General features: G+C 49.3%; 1 protein-coding gene across 4 annotated transcripts in view; it reads right to left on the bottom strand.

Annotated features, from left to right (window-relative positions):
• Window positions 1–23,331, bottom strand: part of garre1 (granule associated Rac and RHOG effector 1) — a 103,398-nt gene that overhangs the window by 6,519 nt on the left and 73,548 nt on the right. For all 4 annotated transcript variants that reach the window (XM_078400704.1, XM_078400700.1, XM_078400703.1 and 1 more), the window contains exons 4-12: window positions 19,635–19,775; window positions 16,580–16,675; window positions 14,987–15,148; window positions 7,204–7,359; window positions 5,963–6,060; window positions 5,200–5,325; window positions 2,959–3,968; window positions 2,009–2,174; window positions 484–615 (exon numbers count right to left, since the gene is read on the bottom strand). In XM_078400704.1, coding sequence (XP_078256830.1) covers window positions 484–615; window positions 2,009–2,174; window positions 2,959–3,968; window positions 5,200–5,325; window positions 5,963–6,060; window positions 7,204–7,359; window positions 14,987–15,148; window positions 16,580–16,675; window positions 19,635–19,775 — 2,087 coding nt within the window. The remainder of the gene's footprint in view (window positions 1–483; window positions 616–2,008; window positions 2,175–2,958; window positions 3,969–5,199; window positions 5,326–5,962; window positions 6,061–7,203; window positions 7,360–14,986; window positions 15,149–16,579; window positions 16,676–19,634; window positions 19,776–23,331) is intronic.

Here is a 23,331-nt window from a genome sequence, read left to right as displayed (position 1 = left end):
CAGCCATTGCCTGGATCGATGGTCCTCTCCTCGCCCGGCCAGTTTATACTTTAACTGTTCTGGTGTCGATACATGTTACAATTTGAACTACTATTGTCTATTTATTTATTTGTTGTTTATTATGGGTTTTTTTTAACAGAGTACTATGTTTACATATCTGTTGTGCTGTTGCAAGTAAAAATTTGACTGTTCTGTTTTGGGACATATGACAATAAAACACTCTTTGACTCTTGAAAATATTCTTCACCCTGTCACTCCCCACCCCACCCCCAAATCATCTTGTTTTAGAAAGGAGTCATCGTTCCTTCAGTGGGCTTTGGGAGAACATTCACAGACTCCGTTCCCCACCAGCTGTAGCCGATCCCTCACCATGTGGGTCAGGCAGTAAGTAAGCCATCATCAGCTTCTGGGGGAAGGAGGGCCGAGGGTTCAGCACACTCTGTGGGTGAACAGCGGGGTACAGGGGCTGTGAAACTTACTTACCTTCTCTGTTTGACAGCAGCAACAAGGTCAGGCCCTGAGAACATGGAGAATAAACTGTCGCCATTAGCAGAAGAAGCCTCGTCGCTGGAGCTGGTAGAGTCTCCCTGCGTCCCTGACCAGCTCATGGCGTCCCTGGTAGACAGAGGAGAGGTGGTCAAACACTATGCACACACACACACACACACGTGCACGCATACACCACACACGTCTCAGCAACTATCGCCCACAGCAGTGCCTCACAGCGGCAGATTGCTCCTCTGGGAGCTAGCATGGATCTGATGGGATGAAAGGTGTACTCCAGCAAGGAATGGGACCCGACATCTCTGGTCCACTCCAAATAGAGCTGTAGACTAGAACCCCTCCATGCCCACTAACCTTGCTTAATCACAATTCTTCCTATTTCCATCCAAAGTTAAAAATCGTGGGTGACACAGTGGCGCAGCAGGTTGAGCCGCTGCCTCATAGTGCGGGGTTCGATCCTGACCTCGGATACTATCTGTGTGGAGTTTGCATGTTCTCCCGCATAGGATTCCTCCAGGTGCTCCGGCTGGTCTCACCCCACATCCCAAAGACGTACGGATTTGTGGGTTAAGTGGCCCTCTGTAAATTGCGCATAGTGTTTGTAGGGAATGGATGGGAAAGTGGGATAACATAGAACTAGTGTGAATGGGTGATTGATAGTCAGTGTGGACTCGGTGGTCTGTGTCAATGCTGTATCTCTGAATTGAAACTAAAAGCACTCCCTGGGAGAAACTGTAAAAGGACATTTACTGTTATTGTCTGTTTACCTAGCGTTACTGATTATTAATTTATTGTATTACTGATTATGAAATATTTATTTGAGTGTGATTACGATGATGGGCCTGCACAGCTGCAGCAAGCGGTCAACAATGCACATGGATCACTCAGCAGGTCAGGTAGCATCTATGGAGAGGAAAACTGTGCTGATGCTTCAGGCCAGGGACTATGACCGAAAGGGGAAGGAGAGAAAACAAGTTGCAGAGAAGGGGGTGGGCGATGAGTGGGACAAAGGGAAAAAGTCTCTTGTGGACTCAAGGAACTGCAGATGCTGGTTTACCAAGAAATACACAAAGTGTTGGAGGAACCCAGCGGGTCAGGCAGCATCTGTGGGACGGATGGAGATGACATTTCTAATTGGCATGACCTAAAGTAACTTGTGCCCATTCCCTCCACGGATGCTGTCTGACCTGCTGAGCTCCTCCAGCACTTTATATTTTGCCACAGCAGTGGTCACTGGATCTGGCTAAAGAGGCGCCTGGCAGGAGCGAGCACGGTTGGTCAACAGTCTTCGTCAGTGTGCGGCGTGATGCCCCCTTGCCCACATCCCCTCCACGCCCCCTCCCCCCACCGCCCCCCCCCCCCCACCGCCCCCTCTCCCCACCGCCCCCTCCCCTCCTCCCACTCCATCCCCAGCACCCACCAACGCCCCTCCACCCATCCTCCTCCTGTGGCCCTGGGCTGGACACTACCGTTCCTCTTATCCTTCCCCCCCTTGCACACCTACCCCTCAGTGAAGTACTCTGGCGGGTGCCACGTCCTGTGTGCCTCGTCATTGACGGGCCAGTTGGTCCTGGCGGTGCTGTGCCGTCGCATTTGCTGTGCCTGCCGCTTCTGCTGCATGGCCTGACTCACGCCAGCCACGTACCGGGCGAACTCCGGGTCAGAGCCCACTGGTGGGAGCAACGACACGGGTTAGTGACTGATGGGGCAACACCTCGGGAAACATCTCCCCCCCCCCTCCCAACGTGTCCGGTGTCACAGAAAAACGCCCCCCCCCCCCACACGTGTCCAGTGTCACAGGAAACCACTCCCCCCCCCCTCCCCCACGTGTCCGGTGTCACAGGAAAACGCTCCCCCCCCCCAACATGTGCCCAGTGTCCCCCACTAACGTGTCTACTGCATTCTCACTGAACTGGAAATGCATTCCTTGCTCTTGGCAGCCAATAACTCTGCTTCCAACTAACATTCAAACAAAACTTTTGCGAGGAGCTGGATCAGTTGACAATGGGATGACCATGTATTGCACATTAATAAAACACTGACTCACCAAATGAGCAAATCACAAAGTGCTGGAGGAATTCAGCAGGTCAGGCAGCCTCCAGAGAGGGACTGGACGGACGACGTTTCATGCCGGGATCCAAATGAACCGGTTTAACAAGTGTTGCAATCCTTCGTATAATGTCCTGCCCCAGTACCTTGCCCAGAGAATGGGGGGAAATCACCCGATAGTTGTAGTCGCGTTTCATTCCCATCTACTCAATGCTCTCCTGCCTTACCCCTCCAGTGTGAATTTCTAATGCAAGCCAACACACTTCACACCCAACAATAAAGGGACAGACCAGGCCTGGGTTTGGGTTCTTACTGAGACAGACCAGGCCTGGGTTTGGGTTCTCCTGTTGCCAAGGTCTTACCGAGACAGAGTAGAGACACGGGTAAGGGTGGGAACTGACTTACCGGCGGGGTCGAAGGGTAGGACGTCGGCCAGCATTCCGAAGACACCATCGCTCTGCATGCGGTTGGGCCAGGTGTTGTTCCTGGTGTTGGGTGCCTTGGGGCCCAGCATGTCGGACATCACATTGTCTATGATGCTGTCCATGTAGTTGCCTACCAGACCCAGGCTGTACAAGTCCGATCCCAGGTCTGATGGAGGCCCTGGGCTGTTCCACTGGCTCAGGGGCCCGATGGGAGAGAGGCCGGGCCCCGGGCTCTGTGCCGGCTGCTGGGGCGAGCTGTTGGGCCACTTGCCGGGGGCTCGGGGGGTGTGGGGGAGGGAGGGGGTGGGGGCCGGCTGCCCGATGGGTTGCAGGAGGTGCTGGTAGTAGGGCGGAGGTTTCTGGGGGTGCTGGCGGACGGGCTGGGAGGGGGGCATCGGGCCATGGGATGCAGGCGGCCCCTGCTGCAGACCCCCCCCTTTCTGGTCGAGGACCCCGGTGGGGCTCTTGCGACTGACCAGCGGACTCGCCTGCTGAGACTTGCCCATGGTGAAGCCGGAGAGGAAGTCGATGACGTCCTGCATCTCCTGGTCGCTCGGCAACTTGATGCCCTCCTCGCCTTTGAGCAGCGCCTCCCTCTGGTCGAGGGAGAAGCCGTTGACCATGGGGTTTCTGGGGCTGTGGCCGGGATCCTGGCCGTCGGTAGCCTTGGGGAAGTGCCCGACGTTGAGGATGCTCTGCAGCCGCTGGTCGGCGTGAGGCGGCTTTGGCCGCCGCTCCTCCTCGGTGCCCATCAGGGTGAAGCCGCCCTTGGAGGGGTTGCTGGGGATGGAGAAGGTTCCGGCACCGTTGCCTCCCCCGCTGCTACAGGAGCCCCTCTTGGTGAAGCGCGACGTCAGCTTGGCGAAGGTCCTCTGTAGGCCCGCCGAGGGCTTGGCCATCAACCCGTTCCCCGCTGGCAAGTCCACCGGGCTCCCAAACTCCGCACACTCCCGCCGCAACTGGATCTGGATGCTCGGCAGAACCTGCTCCCTGCCCCGGCAAACCAGAAGAGAAAATTACCACCCGCAGCTTCAACACAGCTTCTTCCAAGCAACCATCAGGGGCAAAGGTTAAAGGAGATGTGTGGGGAAGGGTCTTATTTACACAGGGTGGTGGGGGCCTGGAAAGCACTGCCTGGGGTGGTGGAGGATCATCCTACCAGCAACTAGAGAGAAGTCCTGAGACACCATCTACCTCTTCATAGACCCTCAGACTATATTTGATTGGACTTTATCTTGCACTAAACATTATCTAGATTTTCCTCCAGACGCCATTCTCCTGTCTTCTCCCAATAACCTTTGATACCTTTACTAATTAAGAACCTGTCAATCACTTTAAAAATAACCAATGACTTGGCCTCCAATGACAGCTGTCTGTGGCAATGAATTCCACAGAATCACCACCCTCTGGCTAAAGAAAATCTTCCTCACTTTCACTCTCAAGGTACGTTCTTTTATTCTAAGGCTGTGGCCTCTGGTCCTGGAAATTTTCCACATCCACTTATCCAAGTCTTTCGTTATGTGGTATATTTCATCCCCCCTCATCCTTCTAAGCTCCAGCAAGTACAGGTCCAGAGCTGTCAAACATTCCTCATGCACTAACCCACTCATCGTGGGATCATTCTCATAAACTTCCTCTGGACCCACTCTAATGCCAAAACATTCTTCCTCAGATATGGGACCCAAAACTGCTCACAATATTCAGAATGTGGTCAGACCAGTGCCTTATAAAGACTCAGCACATCCTTGATTTATATATATCTGAAGGTATCTGATATTTAGAGACTATATAGAGACTGTGGACCCTTCATCCCACCGGGTCCACGCCGACCAGTGACCCAGGTAGCACTACTCTACACACTAGGGATCATTTTTTACTGAAGCCAATTAACCTACCAACTTGTACATGTTTAGAGTGTGGGAGAAAACCAGAGCACCCGGAGAAAACCCACACGGCCACAGGGAGAACATGCAAACAGACAGCACCAGTAGTCAGGATCAAATTCGGGACTCTGGCGCTGTAAGGCAGCAACATTACCGCTGTGCTACCGTGCCGTGATCTGATAGTATTGTACCTGGGTGCACATAACAATAGTAAACCTGACCCTGAAGCAGTGTGAGGTACATGGCAGGCATTAACGGGGCCATGGTGTGCGTGAGGTTGGGTGGAGGATCACCGTGCTGGCATTGACCAGCCCTCGCTTATGGCCAGGACTCTCTACCTTCGCTCTTTCCACTTGGACAGGTCGAAGACAGCGGTGTACAGCACGTCGATCAGCCCCAGGGTTTTCTCCGGGTCGAGGCAGCGCTGCAGCAAGGACATGGTGGCGGGATCCTCCTTCACACACCTAGCACCGTAAACAAAGCAGTGGGGTAAGGAGAGAAAAACCACGGCCTCGTATGCCCCACACCCATTCCCAACAGCCACACTTCCTTAGGCTGTAGGCGGAGGCCAATCGGCCCATCCAGCATATGCCGGCTGACTCAGGGAATGGCATTTGTCTGGGACACAATTATGCGCTCACTTCCCCAATAACAACCATCTCCTGGCCCAGATTGCTCCCTCCTGACCCGGAATGTCCCCCTCCCCACCACGCCCACCCGCTTCCCTCCGTCCGTCCCCCCACACTACCCTGCCCAGCCCCTTCCCCACCCCGTCCAGTCCCCTCCCCATTCCTCCATCCACCCCCTCCTGATTGCTCCATCCATCCCCCTCCCCACCCGCCTCCCCCCCTACTCTACCCTCCGTCTCCCTCCCCTCCCCTCCATCTGACCCCTCCATCTGCTCCCCTCCCCACCCCTCTCTCTGTCCCCCTTCCCTCCATCTACCCCCCTCCCACACGCCTCCATTATACACCTCTATAAGATCATCCCTCATCCAAGGGATAAAGCCCTAGCCTGCCCAACCTCTCGGTGTGGCTCAGGCCTCGGCCTGTCTTTCGCAAGGCCCTGTGAGTGGATAGGCAGCAGGATGTTGCTACTCACCAGGTGGAGGGGACCTGGACCACCACGCGGGTGCCCTCCAGGCTGATCTGCGGCGCGTAGGCCTCCTTGTTCTCGATCTGTGCCGTGTCCACCACCACCTGAGGGAGGGAACAGACAAAGGCTGCTCAGTCCAGCGTCACTTCACAGACCAGAAACGTGAACCGTTCCTCTCCCCACAGAAGCTGCTTAGCCAGCTGCGTTTACTTTACATTAAACTTTAGAGATACAGCGTGGAAACAGGCCTTTCAGCCACCAAGTTCGCACTGACCAGCGATCACCTACACACAGGCAACAATTTACAATTTTACAGAAGTCAATTAACCTACAAACCTGTACGTCTTGAATGTGGGAAACTGGAGCACCCGGAAATACCCACGTGGTCAAAGGCAGAACGTACAAACGCCACCTAGACAGCACCTGTAGTCAGGATCAAACCCGGATCTCAGGCGCCCGTGACGTTTGGAAGGAGGTTGTGTGCTCACAGGTGTGGGCAACTTGGAGTGGGCACAAGTGACACAGGGGACACTGGAGTGTCTTTGGAGCTCCAGCAATTCTACCGCTACACCACTGTGCCGCCCTGCCCTGCTGTGTGTGCAGTTTTCTTTGCATCTTCCACCTCCCCTCAGACTCTGCATACAATTCCCTCACCTCACCTTTCCCTCACCCATTGCTTTTCGTAAAAGATTTAAATAACGAGATATCCAGACTTTTTAAATAATTTTTTTTAAAGGCAAAATTTTTAATAAAACAAAAAATGTATTAACTAAATTAGGCGGCCTTAGCAAGCTGGCAGAGGATGTTCCGGCATGGGCACCAACAGCGAGGATCGGTGTGTGTTCCGGCATCTTGGTGTCCACAGACCACCGAGTCTATACCGACCATCGACCACCAGTTCACACTAGTTCTATGTTATCCCACTTTCACCTCCACTCCCTGCACTCTAGGGGACATTTATAGAAGCCAATTTTCCTGCAAACCCACACATTTTTGAAATGTGGGAGGAAATCGGAGCACTCGGATACCCACATGGCCACAGGGAGAAGGTACAAAATCCACAGAGACAGCATCCGAAGTCAGGATCAAACCCCTGCGCCGTGAGGCAGCAACTCTGCCCGCTGTGGATCACGTGGTGTCACGTTCAGCATGGACACTGAGAGTTGAAGCTTGCACACACAGACAGCCGGCGAGGGTTGTGGGAGCCCCCCTCCCCCCCCGCTCTGATCACAGCCCCGGTCACTCACCAGGCCGGCCTGCCCAAACAGCAGCTGCACGGCAGTCTTGCAGGCGCCGCGCCAGGTGGACGGGCACACCTGGTTGAGAATCTCCGTCGGCGGCTCGTCACGAGGCGACACGTCGCTCAGTCCCGCTGCCTCCTTGATCAGCTGTACCATCGCCTGCTGTGAGATGGGGCAAAGTCCTGGTCAAATTCAACACTCCCTGCACCCGCACAGATCCCAGCAACACTGCCAACTGTGATTAGTACACCACAATTCACCAAAGATGATTGGGTAAATATTTAATGAGGGATAACATTTTCACACAACGGGTGGTCGGTGCATGTACGGAGCTGCCGGTGGAGGCAGGTACTATCGCAATTTTTTTTTAGATTTAGAGATACAATGCAGAAACAGGCCCTTCGGCCCACCGGGTCCGTGCCGCCCAGCAATCCCTGCACATTAACACTATCCTACACCCACTAGGGACAATTTTTTAAAAACATTTGCCCAGCCAATTAACCTACATACATGTACGTCTTGAGTGTGGGAGGAAACCGAAGATCTTGGAGAAAACGCACACTGGTCACGGGGAGAACGTACAAACTCTGTACAGACGGCACCCGTCGTCAGGATCGAACCCGAGTCTCCGGCGCTGCATTCGCTGTAAGGCAGCAACTCTACCGCTGCGCCACCGTGCCGCCACAATCAGACAGGCACATGCATAGAATGTTTAGAAAGATATAGGCCAAACGCAGACAGGTGGACTAGTGTGGATGGGACAAGATAGTCGGTGTGGGCAAGTTGGGCCGAGGGGCCTGGTTCCACGATGTATGACTCTATTACTATGAGATGAAGGAAAGAGAACATAGGGAACTGTAGGACACAATGTGCTGGAGTCCCTCAGAGAGTCAGCTAGCATCTGTTAATACATACCTAGCAATGAGTTGCAGCCTTTACCTGGTCAGTTAGACTGCCTACCCTACAGTTCCCTGTAGAAATACACAACTGCAGATGCTGGTTAATGCACAAAAGGGACACGGATTGCTGGAGCAACTCAGCAGGTCAACCAGCTTCTCTGGAAAACATGTATAGGTGACGTTTCAGTTCAGGTCCCTACAATCAGTCTGAAGAGTCTCAACCCAAAACATCACGTATCGATGTTCTCCAGAGATGCTGCTTGACCTGCTGAGTTACTGCAACATTTTGTGTCCTTCTGTGCATTAACCAGCATCTGCAGTTCTGTGTTTCTACAGGGAACTGTAGGGCAGGTAGTCTAACTAGGACCAGGAAAAGGCTGCAAACCATTGCTCAGGATGTATTAACAGATACATCAGCAAAAGCAATGCTTTTTAATTAAAGGAAATAGTTTGCAAACTTTAGAGGAGTTCTTTAAACATTTTAGTATCACAGCGTTGATTAGGAGAACCAGTGGATGTTGTCTCCTTGGACTTCCAAATGCCATTCGATAAAGGAGCAGTCAAAGAAAGTTGCATGCAAACCTTGAGTGATGTTTTGGGATGTGGGATGCTGCAGACCAGGTCAGCTTTCATAGTTATACAATAGACAATAGACAATAGACAATAGGTGCAGGAGTAGGCCATTCAGCCCTTCGAGCCAGCACCGCCATTCAATGCGATCATGGCTGATCACTCTCAATCAGTACCCCGTTCCTGCCTTCTCCCCATACCCCCTCACTCCGCTATCCTTAAGAGCTCTATCCAGCTCTCTCTTGAAAGCATCCAACGAACTGGCCTCCACTGCCTTCTGAGGCAGAGAATTCCACACCTTCACCACTCTCTGACTGAAAAAGTTCTTCCTCATCTCCGTTCTAAATGGCCTACCCCTTATTCTTAAACTGTGGCCCCTTGTTCTGGACTCCCCCAACATTGGGAACATGTTTCCTGCCTCTAATGTGTCCAATCCCCTAATTATCTTATATGTTTCAATAAGATCCCCCCTCATCCTTCTAAATTCCAGTGTATACAAGCCCAATCGCTCCAGCCTTTCAACATACGACAGTCCCGCCATTCCGGGAATTAACCTAGTGAACCTACGCTGCACGCCCTCCATAGCAAGAATATCCTTCCTCAAATTTGGAGACCAAAACTGCACACAGTACTCCAGGTGCGGTCTCACCAGGGCCCGGTACAACTGTAGAAGGACCTCTTTGCTCCTATACTCAACTCCTCTTGTTATGAAGGCCAACATTCCATTGGCTTTCTTCACTGCCTGCTGTACCTGCATGCTTCCTTTTATTGACTGATGCACAAGTGCGAGTCTTTGGCTGCGAGTCTTCGGCGAGGAGGCTGAGTTGAGGAGGATACAATTGTTTTAAGCCAGAACTGGTTATAGACACAAGGTAATGGCGGAAAAGTTGGTGCAGTGTGTTTCCTGCAGGATGTGGGAAGACAGGGACGTCGCTGGAGCTTCTGGGAGCTACACCTGCAAGAACTGTGTCCAGGTGCAGCTCCTGAAGGGACGTGTGGTGGAGTTGGAGAGGCAGTTGGATGACCTCAGGGCCATCCGGGAATGCGAGAGTTTCCTCGACAGGACCTATTGTGAGGCTGTCACGCAAAGGGTCCAGGTCGAGCGAAGGTGGGAGACTGTTTCAGGGGGGAGTGGACGAGGACTTCAGGAGACCCCAGTGGCTGTGCCTATTGCAAATAGGTATACCCTCTTGGGAACTGTCGGGGCAGAAGACGTTTCCAGTCCGAGTGGCGGACCTGTTGGCAAGGATACTCGACAGGGGAGACCAAAGTCAGGAAGAGCCGTAGTGGTCGGTGACTCCATAGTCCGAGGGACGGACAGAAGATTCTGTGGCAGCAGGAGGGACTTGAGGATGGTCTGTTACCTCCCTGGTGCCAGGGTTCAACACATCACGGACCGGCTTCAGAAAATCCTAGTGAGGGAAGGCGATCAACCTGAAGTCGTTGTGCACGTGGGCACGAATGACGTCGGGCGGAAGAGGAAGGAGGTGCTACAGCGGGAGTTTAGAGAGTTGGGAAAAACACTGAGAAGTAGGACGTCGAAAGTGGTTATCTCTGGACTGCTACCGGTACCTCGTGCTGGTGAGGCCAGGAACAGAGAGATAGAGGGTATGAATTTATGGCTGAGGGGCTGGTGCAGAGAGCAGGGATTTAGATTTCTGGACCACTGGGATCTCTTCTGGGCTAGGGGTGACTTGTACAAAAGGGACGGGTTACATCTTAACAGCAGGGGGACAAACATTCTGGCAGGCAGGTTTGCTAGTGTGACACCTGTGGCTTTAAACTAAGTAGTGGGGGGGAGGGGTTAACAAATTGTGAATATGAAGATGAGGTAAAAGGGAATACAGGAGATATTGAAAAAGACTATCGGAAGAATGGGAACAGAAGTTCTAGAGGGGAAAAGAAATTAAGGGCAGGGCCAATTGTGACCGATGTGAAAGGGGAGGTAAATACAGAAGTTAAAGTGTTGTACTTAAATGCGCGTAGTATAAATAATAAAGTGGATGAGCTTGAGGCTCAGTTAGTCATGGGCAAGTATGATGTTGTAGGGATCACTGAGACATGGCTACAAGAGGACCAGGGCTGGGAACTGAATATTCAGGGGTACACAACGTATAGAAAAGACAGACAGGTGGGCAGAGGGGGTGGGGTTGCTCTGATGGTAAGGAATGATAATCATTCCCTTGCAAGGGGTGACATAGAATCAGGAGATGTTGAATCAGTATGGATACAAATGAGAAATTGTAAGGGTAAAAAGACCCGAATGGGAGTTATCTATAGGCCCCCAAACAGTAGCCTCGACATAGGGGGCAAGTTGAATCAGGAGATAAAATTGGCGTGTCAAAAATGTAATGCTACGGTGGTTATGGGAGATTTCAACATGCAGGTAGACTGGGAAAATCAGGTTGGAAATGGACCCCAGGAAAGAGAGTTTGTAGAGTGCCTTCGAGATGGATTCTTAGAATAGCTTGTACTGGAGCCTACCAGGGAGAAGGCAATTCTGGATTTAGTGTTGTGTAATGATCCTGATCTGATAATGGGACTAGAGGTAAAAGAGCCATTAGGAGGCAGTGATCACAACATGATAAGTTTTACTCTGCAAATGGAAAGGCAGAAGGGAAAATCGGAAGTGTCAGTATTACAGTATAGCAAAGGGGATTACAGAGGCATGAGGCAGGAGCTGGCCAAAATTGACTGGAAGGAGGCCCCAGCAGGGAAGACGGTAGAACAGCAATGGCAGGTATTCCTGGGAATAATGCAGAGGTTGCAGGATCAATTTATTCCAAAGAGGTGGAAAGACTCTAAGGGGAGTAAGAGACACCTGTGGCTGACAAGGGAAGTCAGGGACAGCATAAAAATTAAGGAGAGGAAGTATAACATAGCAAAGAAGAGTGGGAAGACAGAGGATTGGGACTCTTTTAAAGAGCAACAAAAGTTAACTAAAAAGGCAATACGGGGAGAAAAGATGAGGTACGAGGGTAAACTAGCCAATAATATAAAGGAGGATAGCAAAAGTTTTTTTAGGTGCGTGAAGAGGAAAAAAATAGTCAAGGCAAATGTGGGTCCCTTGAAGACAGAAGCAGGGGAATTTATTATGGGGAACAAAGAAATGGCAGACGAGTTAAACCGTTACTTTGGATCTGTCTTCACTGAGGAAGATACACACAATCTCCCAAATGTTCTAGGGGCCGGAGAACCTAGGGTGATGGAGGAACTGAAGGAAATCCACATTAGGCAGGAAATGGTTTTGGGTAGACTGATGGGACTGAAGGCTGATAAATCCCCAGGGCCTGATGGTCTGCATCCCAGGGTACTTAAGGAGGTGGTTCTAGAAATAGTGGAAGCATTGGAGATCATTTTTCAATGTTCTATAGATTCAGGATCAGTTCCTGTGGATTGGAGGATAGCAAATGTTATCCCACTTTTTAAGAAAGGAGGGAGAGAGAAAACAGGTAATTATAGACCAGTTAGTCTGACATCAGTGGTGGGGAAGATGCTGGAATCAATTATAAAAGACGAAATTGCTGAGCATTTGGATAGCAGTAACAGGATCATTCCGAGTCAGCATGGATTTACGAAGGGGAAATCATGCTTGACAAATCTACTGGAATTTTTTGAGGATGTAACTAGGAAAATTGACAGGGGAGAGAGTCAGTGGATGTGGTGTACCTCGACTTTCAGAAAGCCTTCGACAAGGTCCCACATAGGAGATTAGTGGGCAAAATTAGGGCACATGGTATTGGGGGTAGGGTACTGACATGGATAGAAAATTGGTTGACAGACAGAAAGCAAAGAGTGGGGATAAATGGGTCCCTTTCGGAATGGCAGGCAGTGACCAATGGGGTACCGCAAGGTTTGGTGCAGGGACCCCAGCTATTTACGATATACATTAATGACTTAGACGAAGGGATTAAAAGTACCATTAGCAAATTTGCAGATGATACTAAGCTGGGGGGGTAGTGTGAATTGTGAGGAAGATGCAATAAGGCTGCAGGGTGACTTGGACAGGTTGTGTGAGTGGGCGGATACATGACAGATGCAGTTTAATGTAGATAAATGTGAGGTTATTCACTTTGGAAGTAAGAATAGAAAGGCAGATTATTATCTGAATGGTGTCAAGTTAGGAGGAGGGGGAGTTCAACGAGATCTGGGTGTCCTAGTGGATCAGTCAATGAAAGGAAGCATGCAGGTACAGCAGGCAGTGAAGAAAGCCAATGGAATGTTGGCCTTCGTAACAAGAGGAGTTGAGTATAGGAGCAAAGAGGTCCTTCTACAGTTGTACCGGGCCCTGGTGAGACCGCACCTGGAGTACCTGTGTGCAGTTTTGGTCTCCAAATTTGAGGAAGGATATTCTTGCTATGGAGGGCGTGCAGCGTAGGTTCACTAGGTTAATTCCCGGAATGGCGGGACTGTCGTATGTTGAAAGGCTGGAGCGATTGGGCTTGTATACACTGGAATTTAGAAGGATGAGGGAGGATCTTATTGAAACATATAAGATAATTAGGGGATTGGACACATTAGAGGCAGGAAACATGTTCCCAATGTTGGGGGAGTCCAGAACAAGGGGCCACAGTTTAAGAATAAGGGGTAGGCCATTTAGAACGGAGATGAGGAAGAACTTTTTCAGTCAGAGAGTGGTGAAGGTGTGGAATTCTCTGCCTCAGAAGGCAGTGGAGGCCAGTTCGTTGGATGCTTTCAAGAGAGAGCTGGATAGAGCTCTTAAGGATAGCGGAGTGAGGGGGTATGGGGAGAAGGCAGGAACGGGGTACTGATTGAGAGTGATCAGCCATGATCGCATTGAATGGCGGTGCTGGCTCGAAGGGCTGAATGGCCTACTCCTGCACCTATTGTCTATTGTCTATTGACACCCAGATCTCGTTGAACTCCCCCTCCTCCTAACTTGACACCATTCAGATAATAATCTGCCTTTCTATTCTTACTTCCAAAGTGAATAACCTCACACTTATCTACATTAAACTGCATCTGCCATGTATCCGCCCACTCACACAACCTGTCCAAGTCACCCTGCAGCCTTATTGCATCTTCCTCACAATTCACACTACCCCCCAGCTTAGTATCATCTGCAAATTTGCTAATGGTACTTTTAATCCCTTCGTCTAAGTCATTAATGTAATGTAATACAGTGTGGAAACAGGCCCTTTGGCCCGACTTGCCCATGCTGACCAGGATGCCCCATCTACAATAGTCCTACCTGCCCGTATCAGCCCCTATCCTGCTACGTCTATCCTTTCCATAGAAAATGTCCAACTGTTTTGGCCATTCCTCATTGCCTTTGAGCAAGTTGAGAGCAGCCTTGTTGGCGAAGATACTTCCTCCAGCGAGCTCCTGAGCCAATCATCTACTCTCACCTTGGATGAAGCAACGTAAAAACACTTTTTCCTCTTCAGTGCACAGCTTATATAATGCATCAGACTTCTGTGCCTATGAAGTTGTGTTAAACCACAAACACAGGTCCCTCAAGAGCTTGTTTTCAAAAGGTGATGTTGACAGCCACGCTGGAGACAGATGGAGCACAAGGAATTACAGAGCATCAACCAGTAATGCACCATGTCCACTCATGCGAGCACAAGCATCCCGGGCATGCTTGGATCACTGGAGCTGCCCGACACAGACAATGATTCACCCTTGTTCCATCTCGTTCCACAGCCGCTCACCACAACTTTCCTTCACATGCTCCCTCACAGGGACACCACTCTATTTTAAGCTTTTATTTTCCTTATTAATCCCTCTGTGGCATAATTATCTGCAGCTGGGCCAGATCCGCTCCTTGAAAGCCCTTTGTTCAACAACATTCAGGCTGGCCATTCGGCCCACACTCTTTGTGCTGGCTTTGGGAAGGAGCTATCCCGTTTGGGCACATATTTCCCCTGTGGCCCTGTAGATTTTATCACCAGCTAGTTATCCAACTCCCAGTTGAAAGTTGACATTGAATCTGCTTCCACTGCTCTCTGGCAGTGGATTCTGGAGCACAGAAACCCACTGTCTAGGAAATGAATTACTTTTGGTTGAAGATAGCTACAAAATGCTGGAGTAACTCAGCGGGCCAGGCAGCATCACTGGAGAAAAAGAGTTGGTGCTGTTTCGGGTGTCAACCCTTCCTCAGACACAGAGCCGAAAAGCCACCCATCCTTTTCTCCAGAATATAGAGAAAGAAAAGGGTTGGGAGAGAAAGATAGATCAGCCATGATTGAATGGCGGAGTCGACTTATGGGCCAAATGAGCGGATTCTGTTCCGATGCCTGATGAACGTCAGGACAAAGACTACTGTCGACAGAATGTGTTGTTAAGGAGTTAGTTACCATCTTCAGCTTCAGGTTCTCCGCTCCAGACTCGCTGAAGGAGACGCCCTTGAGGAAGTGGGGTCCGATCTGTACAGGCACGGTGGGCAGCTCGCACTGCAGGGGCTGCACAGGGTACGGCCGTCTTCCTGCCTGCTTCACCTCCGCCGCACTGCAGCAGCCCTAGAAAAACAGCAGATACAGGGTGAGTGGAGCTCCACGTTGATGCAGCCCCAGAGAACAGCAGATACAAGGTGAGTGGAGCTCCACGCTGATGCAGCCCCAGAGAACAGCAGATACAGGGTGAGTTGAGCTCCACGCTGATCACCCAGCACCAGATAGAGCCAGATACACATACATACCAACCAAGATGCCCCATCTAAGCTACTCATTTTCCCCATGTCTGCCAATACCTTTCCTATCCGTGTACCTGTCCAAGTGTCTGGTGATCCCTGCTCATCTCCCAACCACCCCGTTTCATTTTATCCCTCTTTTTCCTCTCCCCTGTCCACTTTCATCTATATGCCTCCCTCTGTGTCCTTTTCACCTCAGCTGATCTATCTTCCCCTCCCCCCCCCTCCACCCCTCTCACTTGCCAGGCTTTGTCCTGCCCCCACCTCTCTTTCCCAGCTTTCTCCCCACCCACTACAATCAGTCTGAAGAAGGGTCCCGACCTGAAACGTTACCTATTCATGTTCTCTAGAGATGCTGCCTGACCCTCCGCGTTACTTCTGCACTGTGTTTTACTGTCAAAACATTGTTGCTATAATATCTGCCTCAACTACTTCCTTTGGCTGCTCGTTCCATACACCCACCACCCACTGTGTGGAAAACGTTACCCCTCAGGTTCCTGGTAAATCTAACCATAACACGCAGGTCAACCCGAGGAGTACCTTCAGCAACAGATTGGTTCCACCAAGATATAGTACAGAATCACAGATCTTTTTCCCTGCGGCTATCAAACTGCACGACTCCTCCCCCTTTGGCCGTGGGGTAGACTGACTCGACAATTAATTTCCCTCCTGGGATAAATAAAGTTCTATCGTATCGTATTGTATCAACCTCAGTAGCTCAGCTGCAGTGGACAATCCATTAAACGGTTGAGCACTCCCTGCTTTCACCACTAGAGGTCTGACTGGACTGATTTTCACCGAGTCAATGTTCCCCACCAGTGGCCAGCCTCACATCAAGCCAGCGTTTCAGTTTTCTTAATCTTTAGAGAAACAGCGCAGAAACAGGCCCATCGGCCCACCGAGTCCGTACCGAACAAAAATCACTATACCAGCACTATCCCACACACCAGGGACAATTTACAATCTTTACCAAAGCTAATTAACCTAACGGGGGAACAGGGGGAACATACAATTCCGTACAGACAGCACCTGCTCAGGATCGAACCCAGGTCTCTGGTGCTGAGAGGCAGCAACTCTACCGTTGCACCACTGTGCCGCCACATTATGAAAGTTACAGGACTCCTGTCTCCCCGACTTGAATCAAACCCCATCTTTCTTCCCCACGTCAGGACTTATTCTGCCATAGCACTCACAACCTTGGAGCCTGCCTGCAGCAGGTAGGGTGAGCAACACCTGGCAGGTGATCAGAAGCTCTATTTACCTGTAAAGAGGCCTCAATGGCTTTTGGATTCAGGTGGAACCCAGCCTTCATGGCATATTCACAGTGACCCAAACTTTCCAAAGCCACTTTGTAAGCCTGTAACACAACAATGAATCAGATGAGGCAAATGTTTAAACACGACAACCAAACGAAAAACTTTTTGTCATTCACGCATTATTATATTGAATATATAATACTTTGAGGAAACACATAAAAATAATACAAAGTAGGTGGGTGCTGTGTTCACTTCCCACTCCAGCTCATCTCTCCTGCCACTGCCTCTCGCTCCTCTCTCGTACATGTTGTTTCCTCTGGGAAGCTCCCAAGCTCTTTGCCTCAACCACTTCCTGTGGCTGCAAGTTGCACATTCTACTCATTCTTTGAGAACAGTGTTGCCAATTTCCCTGTTGCATTGATGGCCCCAGGCTTTGCATCCTCCTAACTTCAAGGAGAAATCCTTTGCCCAAGCCTTCACAAACGTCATCAGCTTACCCCCACCCCACCCCACCTCCGTTTCTTTTCTAAAGGAGAAAATCAAAATCAACCTTTCCTAAAACCGCAATTTTTCAATTCTTGTGGTGTCCTTTAAATATTTTTAGCACATTTTGCAATGGTTCCAAAGCCTTTACTGGAAACCCAGTGCATACACAACGTTGGGACACAATCCAAAGTGGTGCCTTTACCAGTTTATTTGTGCTAGCGTTTGTACAAAAGGACCAGGCAAATAAACACAACTGTAAGAGCAGGGCAGAGGCTGGCTATTCAATGGCAAGTGACTCACCTCCTGACACCTGGGAACCTTTGCACAGGGCACAAGTCATTGCTGCAATGAAACACTCTCCGTGAGGAGCTGTAGTCCTGCACAGCCACATGTTGTCATATCACTGTTTAAATAATACTCTAAATAATACTTTCAATAATATTTTAAATAACACTTTGTCTTCTGTTCCTTTCAAAGTGGACAACCTCACATTATATAGAAACAAGGAACTGCAGTTGCTGATTTATATGAAAGATAGATACAAATTGTTGGAGTAACCCAACGGGTCAGGCAGCATCTCTGGAGAAAAAGGATGGGCGACATTTCGGATCAGGACCCTTCTTCAGACTCATGGGTGGGGGCGGGACAAAGCCTGGCGAGTGATAATAGACAATAGACAATAGGTGCAGGAGAAGGCCATTCAGCCCTTCGAGCCAGCACCGCCATTCAATGCGATCATGGCTGATCACTCTCAATCAGTACCCCGTTCCTGCCTTCTCCCCATACCCCCTCACTCCGCTATCCTTAAGAGCTCTATCCAGCTCTCTCTTGAAAGCATCCAACGAACTGGCCTCCACTGCCTTCTGAGGCAGAGAAATCCACACCTTCACCACTCTCTGACTGAAAAAGTTCTTCCTCATCTCCGTTCTAAATGGCCTACCCCTTATTCTGAAACTGTGGCCCCTTGTTCTGGACTCCCCCAACATTGGGAACATGTTTCCTGCCTCTAATGTGTCCAATCCCCTAATTATCTTATATGTTTCAATAAGATCCCCCCTCATCCTTCTAAATTCCAGTGTATACAAGCCTAATTGCTCCAGCCTTTCAACATACGACAGTCCCGCCATTCCGGGAATTATCCTAGTGAACCTACGCTGCACGCCCACAATAGCAAGAATATCCTTCCTCAAATTTGGAGACCAAAACTTCACACAGTACTCCAGGTGCGGTCTCACCAGGGCCCGGTACAACTGTAGAAGGACCTCTTTGCTCCTATACTCAACTCCTCTTGTTATGAAGGCCAACATTCCATTGGCTTTCTTCACTGCCTGCTGTACCTGCATGCTTCCTTTCAGTGACTGATGCACTAGGACACCCAGATCTCGTTGAACATCCCCTCTTCCTAACTTGACACCATTCAGATAATAATCTGCCTTTCTATTCTTACTTCCAAAGTGAATAACCTCACACTTATCTACATTAAACTGCATCTGCCATGTATCCGCCCACTCACACAGCCTGTCCAAGTCACCCTGCAGCCTTATTGCATCTTCCTCACAATTCACACTACCCCCCCCCCCAGCTTAGTATCATCTGCAAATTTGCTAATGGTACTTTTAATCCCTTCATCTAAGTCATTAATGTATATCGTAAATAGCTGGGGTCCCAGCACCGAACCTTGCGGTACTCCACTGGTCACTGCCTGTCATTCCGAAAGGGACCCATTTATCCCCACTCTTTGCTTTCTGTCTGTCAACCAATTTTCTATCCATGTCAGTACCCTACCCCCAATACCATGTGCTCTAATTTTGCCCACTAATCTCCTATGTGGGACCTTGTCGAAGGCTTTCTGAAAGTCGAGGTACACCACATCCACTGACTCTCCCCTGTCAATTTTCCTAGTTACATCCTCAAAAAATTCCAGTAGATTTGTCAAGCATGATTTCCCCTTCGTAAATCCATGCTGACTCGGAATGATCCTGTTACTGCTATCCAAATGCTCAGCAATTTCGTCTTTTATAATTGACTCCAGCATCTTCCCCACCACTGATGTCAGACTAACTGGTCTATAATTACCCGTTTTTTCTCTCCCTCCTTTCTTAATGGGTGGATATAGGCAAGAAGGGTGATTGGCGTATGGGTGGATTAAGTGACAAAGGCTGGAGGTGAAAAGGAGACGAAGGTGTCACTGTACCACCCCTGTTATGTTGGCGCTGAGAGAAGTTCAAGTTGTTCGATTATTGGTGTTGGGAAAGAACTACGGCGAATGTAAGGGGATGGAGGGAAAAGGCACAACAAACTACTTCCAAACTTCGGCGACACGTTAGTAACTCAGTGGGACAGGCAGCATCTCTGGAGAGAAGGAATGGGTGACTTTTCGGGTCGAGCCCTTCCTGGGGCTGAAGGAGGGTCTCGACCCGAAACGTCACCCATTCCTTTTCTCCAGAGATGCTGCCTGTCCCGCTAAGTTATAACCAGCATCTGCAGTTCCTTCCTACACATTCGGTGAGATGTTGACAGTGTGCACCCCACCAACGCAGCCGCTTCCCAGTGCTGGTGGGCAGAGTCACTCACCTGCAGAGCACTGTCGATCTTCATGTTCAGATCCTTCAACTGATGCTCGGGAATTGCAGTGGTCTGTGTGCAGAACAACTGCTGGACCTCGATTCCAGCCAGGCACCCATCGCTCCCCCTCTCACGCAAACGAGAGGTGGCCTGTAAAAGTAAAAATAACGTCGTCAGTACAACTGGCCCACCTTTTCGTTTTGTTTAGAGATACAGCCCATTCGGCCCTCCGAGCCTATGCCGACCAGTGATTATCCGCTCACACTATTTCTACGCTATCCCACTTTCCACATCCACTCCCTACACGCCAGTGGCAAATTACAGAGGGCCAATTAACAGACCCGCAACCGGAGGAAACCTACGCAGTCACGGAGAACATGCAAACTCCACACGGACAGCACCCGAGGACAGGATTGAACCTGTGTCTCCGACATTGTGAGCAGCGGCTCTACCTGCTGTGCCACACCTTGCAACACGAGAACAGGAGGAAGCCTTTCAGCTCCTCAGCCCACTCCATGCTCAAAGAATAATTTAAATCTCAGCCCCATTTCCCCATGTTGGCCCCTAAACTATAATCAAGCAAAACTTGACTTGTGTTCAGATTTCCAATTGATACTCAGTCTTCATAGTTTTCTGCGGGATACAGACTTGTACGTCTTTGGGATGGGGGAAAGAAACCCACACTGTCATAAGCAAGACCCAGAAGAGTACAGCACAGGAACAGGCCCTTCGGCCCATAATGTCTGTGCCGAAAATATTGCCACGATAAACTAATCTCTGCCTGCACGTGATCCATATCCCTCAATTCCATGCAGATCCATGTGCCTATCTAAAAGCCTCTTAAATGCCTCTGTTGTAACTGCCTCCACCACCACCCCTGGCAGGGTATTCCAGGCCCACACTATTCTGTGTAAAAAGAAATTGCCACACACATCTTTAAATTGTACCTATCTTACCTTAAAAGCTATATATTCTAGTCCTTAACATTTCCACCCTGGGAAAAAAGGTTCTGAATGTCTATCCTATCTATGGTGCTCATAATTTTGCATGTTTCTATCAAATCTCCCCTCAGTTTATTTAAAGTAATTCTTTAAAAAGTGTCTTCCTTCCAAGGCAAAAAATAGTGATGCAAAACACACCCAACAATTGTCCTGCATGAACTCAACATTTCACGCAGGGAAAGAATGATGTGAGATTAGCAGACTTTGTGTAGAATTACTCCATAACAGGTGAGGGGAAAATAAAGATTGATGCAAGACTAACAAACAGTTGAGAGCCTTGCTCAGCAGGATATCCACAGAGGAAGCTTGCACTGACTGATCAGCCTCTCCCATAGAGGAGGTCAGCAGAAGAAAAACAAAACACTCCTCAATTTAGAACGGAAAGAATTCCCCGGAATTGCAGCTGCAGCATTTAAAGTACAGATAAACCATTGCGTTGAAGCAATCTAAGCCTTCTCGGTTAAAACAAAAAGATTGCAAACTTCTCAGACAAAACAAATCTCTGTTGGCAATTATGAACAGGAAGAGTTAGGCAAGGAAAACCCAAGAGCTTGTTTAACAGAGATAAGCAAATAACGTCTGGTATCAGGCAACTCCAACAGCCTACAAGGACAGCTTGCACACTGTCTCGCAACTAGACTAAGCTGTAGGATTGGACTATGGTAGAAACAAGGAACTGCAGATGCTAGTTTACAATCAAGGCAAGAAGTGCTGGAGTAATTCAGCGGGTCAGGCTGCATCTCTCGAGAACATGGATAGAAACATAGAAACATAGAAAATAGGTGCCGGAGTAGGCCATTCGGCCCTTCGAGCCTGCACCGCCATTCAATATGATCATGGCTGATCATCCAGCTCAGTAACCTGTACCTGCCTTCTCTCCATACCCCCTGATCCCTTTAGCCACATCTAACTCCCTCTTAAATATAGCCAATGAACTGGCCTCAACTACCTTCTGTGGCAGAGAATTCCACAGACTCACCACTCTCTGTGTGAAGAAATGTTTTCTCATCTCGGTCCTAAAAGACTTCCCCCTTATCCTTAAGCTGTGACCCCTGGTTCTGGACTTCCCCAACATCGGGAACAATCTTCCCGCATCTAGCCTCTCCAACCCCTTAAGAATTTTATATGTTTCAATAAGATCCCCCCTCAGTCTTCTAAATTCCAGCGAGTATCAGCCTAGTCTATCCAGTTGTAAGCCTAGTCTATCCACTAGGTGACATTTCAGGTTGGGACCTTTCTTCAGGATTGGAATACTCATGATATCATAGTGTGTATCAGAGGCACAACTGCTCGGAGAGAGAGCACAACGAAGGTCCTCTCACAGGCCGTCTCTCAGGCCGATCGATGGTATTAGAATTGGTTTATTATTGTCACATGTACTAAGATTCCCTGAAGAACCTTGTTTGCATGCTATCCAATCACATAATACCAAACACAAGCAAAGCAAGCCACACCCAAGTACAACAGGTAGTGCAGAGAAAAATAGCAGAGTGCAAATTATAGTGTTACAGCATTATAATGTTACAGTTACAGAGAAAGTACAAGTGTATGCCAACTTGGTCAGCATGGACAAGGTGGGCCGAAGGGCCTGTTTCCATGCTGTACAGCTCTATGATCCTATCTCAGAGATGCATTTGATAATGAGAAACAGGTAAGGGAAGCATTCAATGGAGCGATTGAGATAAGTAGAGGGTGAGAGGGAAGTGAGAGGGTGAGAGATAGGTCTCTGACAGTGGTTTTGGTTTATTATTGTGACATGTACTAGGGTACAGTGAAACTCTTTGTTCATCTTGCAGATAACATTATGTGCGGATGCAAATAGTTCAAACTCAAGTACAATAGGTAGAGTAAAGGGGCAGATACAGTGGAGAATATAGTTCCCAGCATTATAGTGTATGTCCTCAATGGGGTAGAGAAGGGAGGCTAGAGAGGCAAGGCAGGAGATTGGACATATGGCACTTGTCTCAGACCCCTACGGCACCAGCGTATGTGCGGTGGCCACGTTACAGGGAGGATGTGATGGCACTGGAGAGGGTGCCGAGGGAATGATCAGGATGTTGGCGGCTGAAGAGGTTTAGTTGGAAGGGAAGATCAACTGGCCTGGATGCTTTTCCTGTGGGACAGGGGACTGAACAGAGATCTTATCATTGACTATTAAAAAAATTCATGTCAGAGCAGCAGAATTAGGCCATTCGGCCCATCGAGTCTACTCCGCCAGTTAATCATGGCTGATCTATCTTTCCCTCGCAACCTAATTTTCTTGGCTTCTCCCATAACCCCTGACATCCTTACTAATCAAGAATCTGTCAATCTCTGCCTTAAAAATATCCATTGACTTGGCCTCCACAGCTATCTGTGGCAATACATTCCACAGATTCACCACCCCCAGCTAAAGAAATTCTTCCTCATCCTTCCAAAGGTACGTCCTTTTATTCTGCTGTGCCTTCTGTCCTCGTCTCTCACTAGTGTAAACAAGATGAGGATTAGATCGGGTGAATAGGACCTGATTGTAATGATAGAGAAGTACATCAGAGAAACAGGTCCTTTGGTCCACCGAGTCCGTGAGAACCATCGATCATCCATTTACTCTCGTTTTATATTATCTCACTTTCTCATCCACTCCCTACGAAAGAGGGGCAATTTACAGAAAGCCAATTAACCCACAAACCCACATGTTTTTGGGATAACAAATTACAAGACTGTGG

The sequence above is a fragment of the Rhinoraja longicauda genome, chromosome 6 (genome assembly GCF_053455715.1).
Source record: "Rhinoraja longicauda isolate Sanriku21f chromosome 6, sRhiLon1.1, whole genome shotgun sequence".
Lineage (NCBI taxonomy): Eukaryota > Metazoa > Chordata > Chondrichthyes > Rajiformes > Arhynchobatidae > Rhinoraja > Rhinoraja longicauda.
This window is presented reverse-complemented; position numbering and strand designations above follow the sequence as displayed.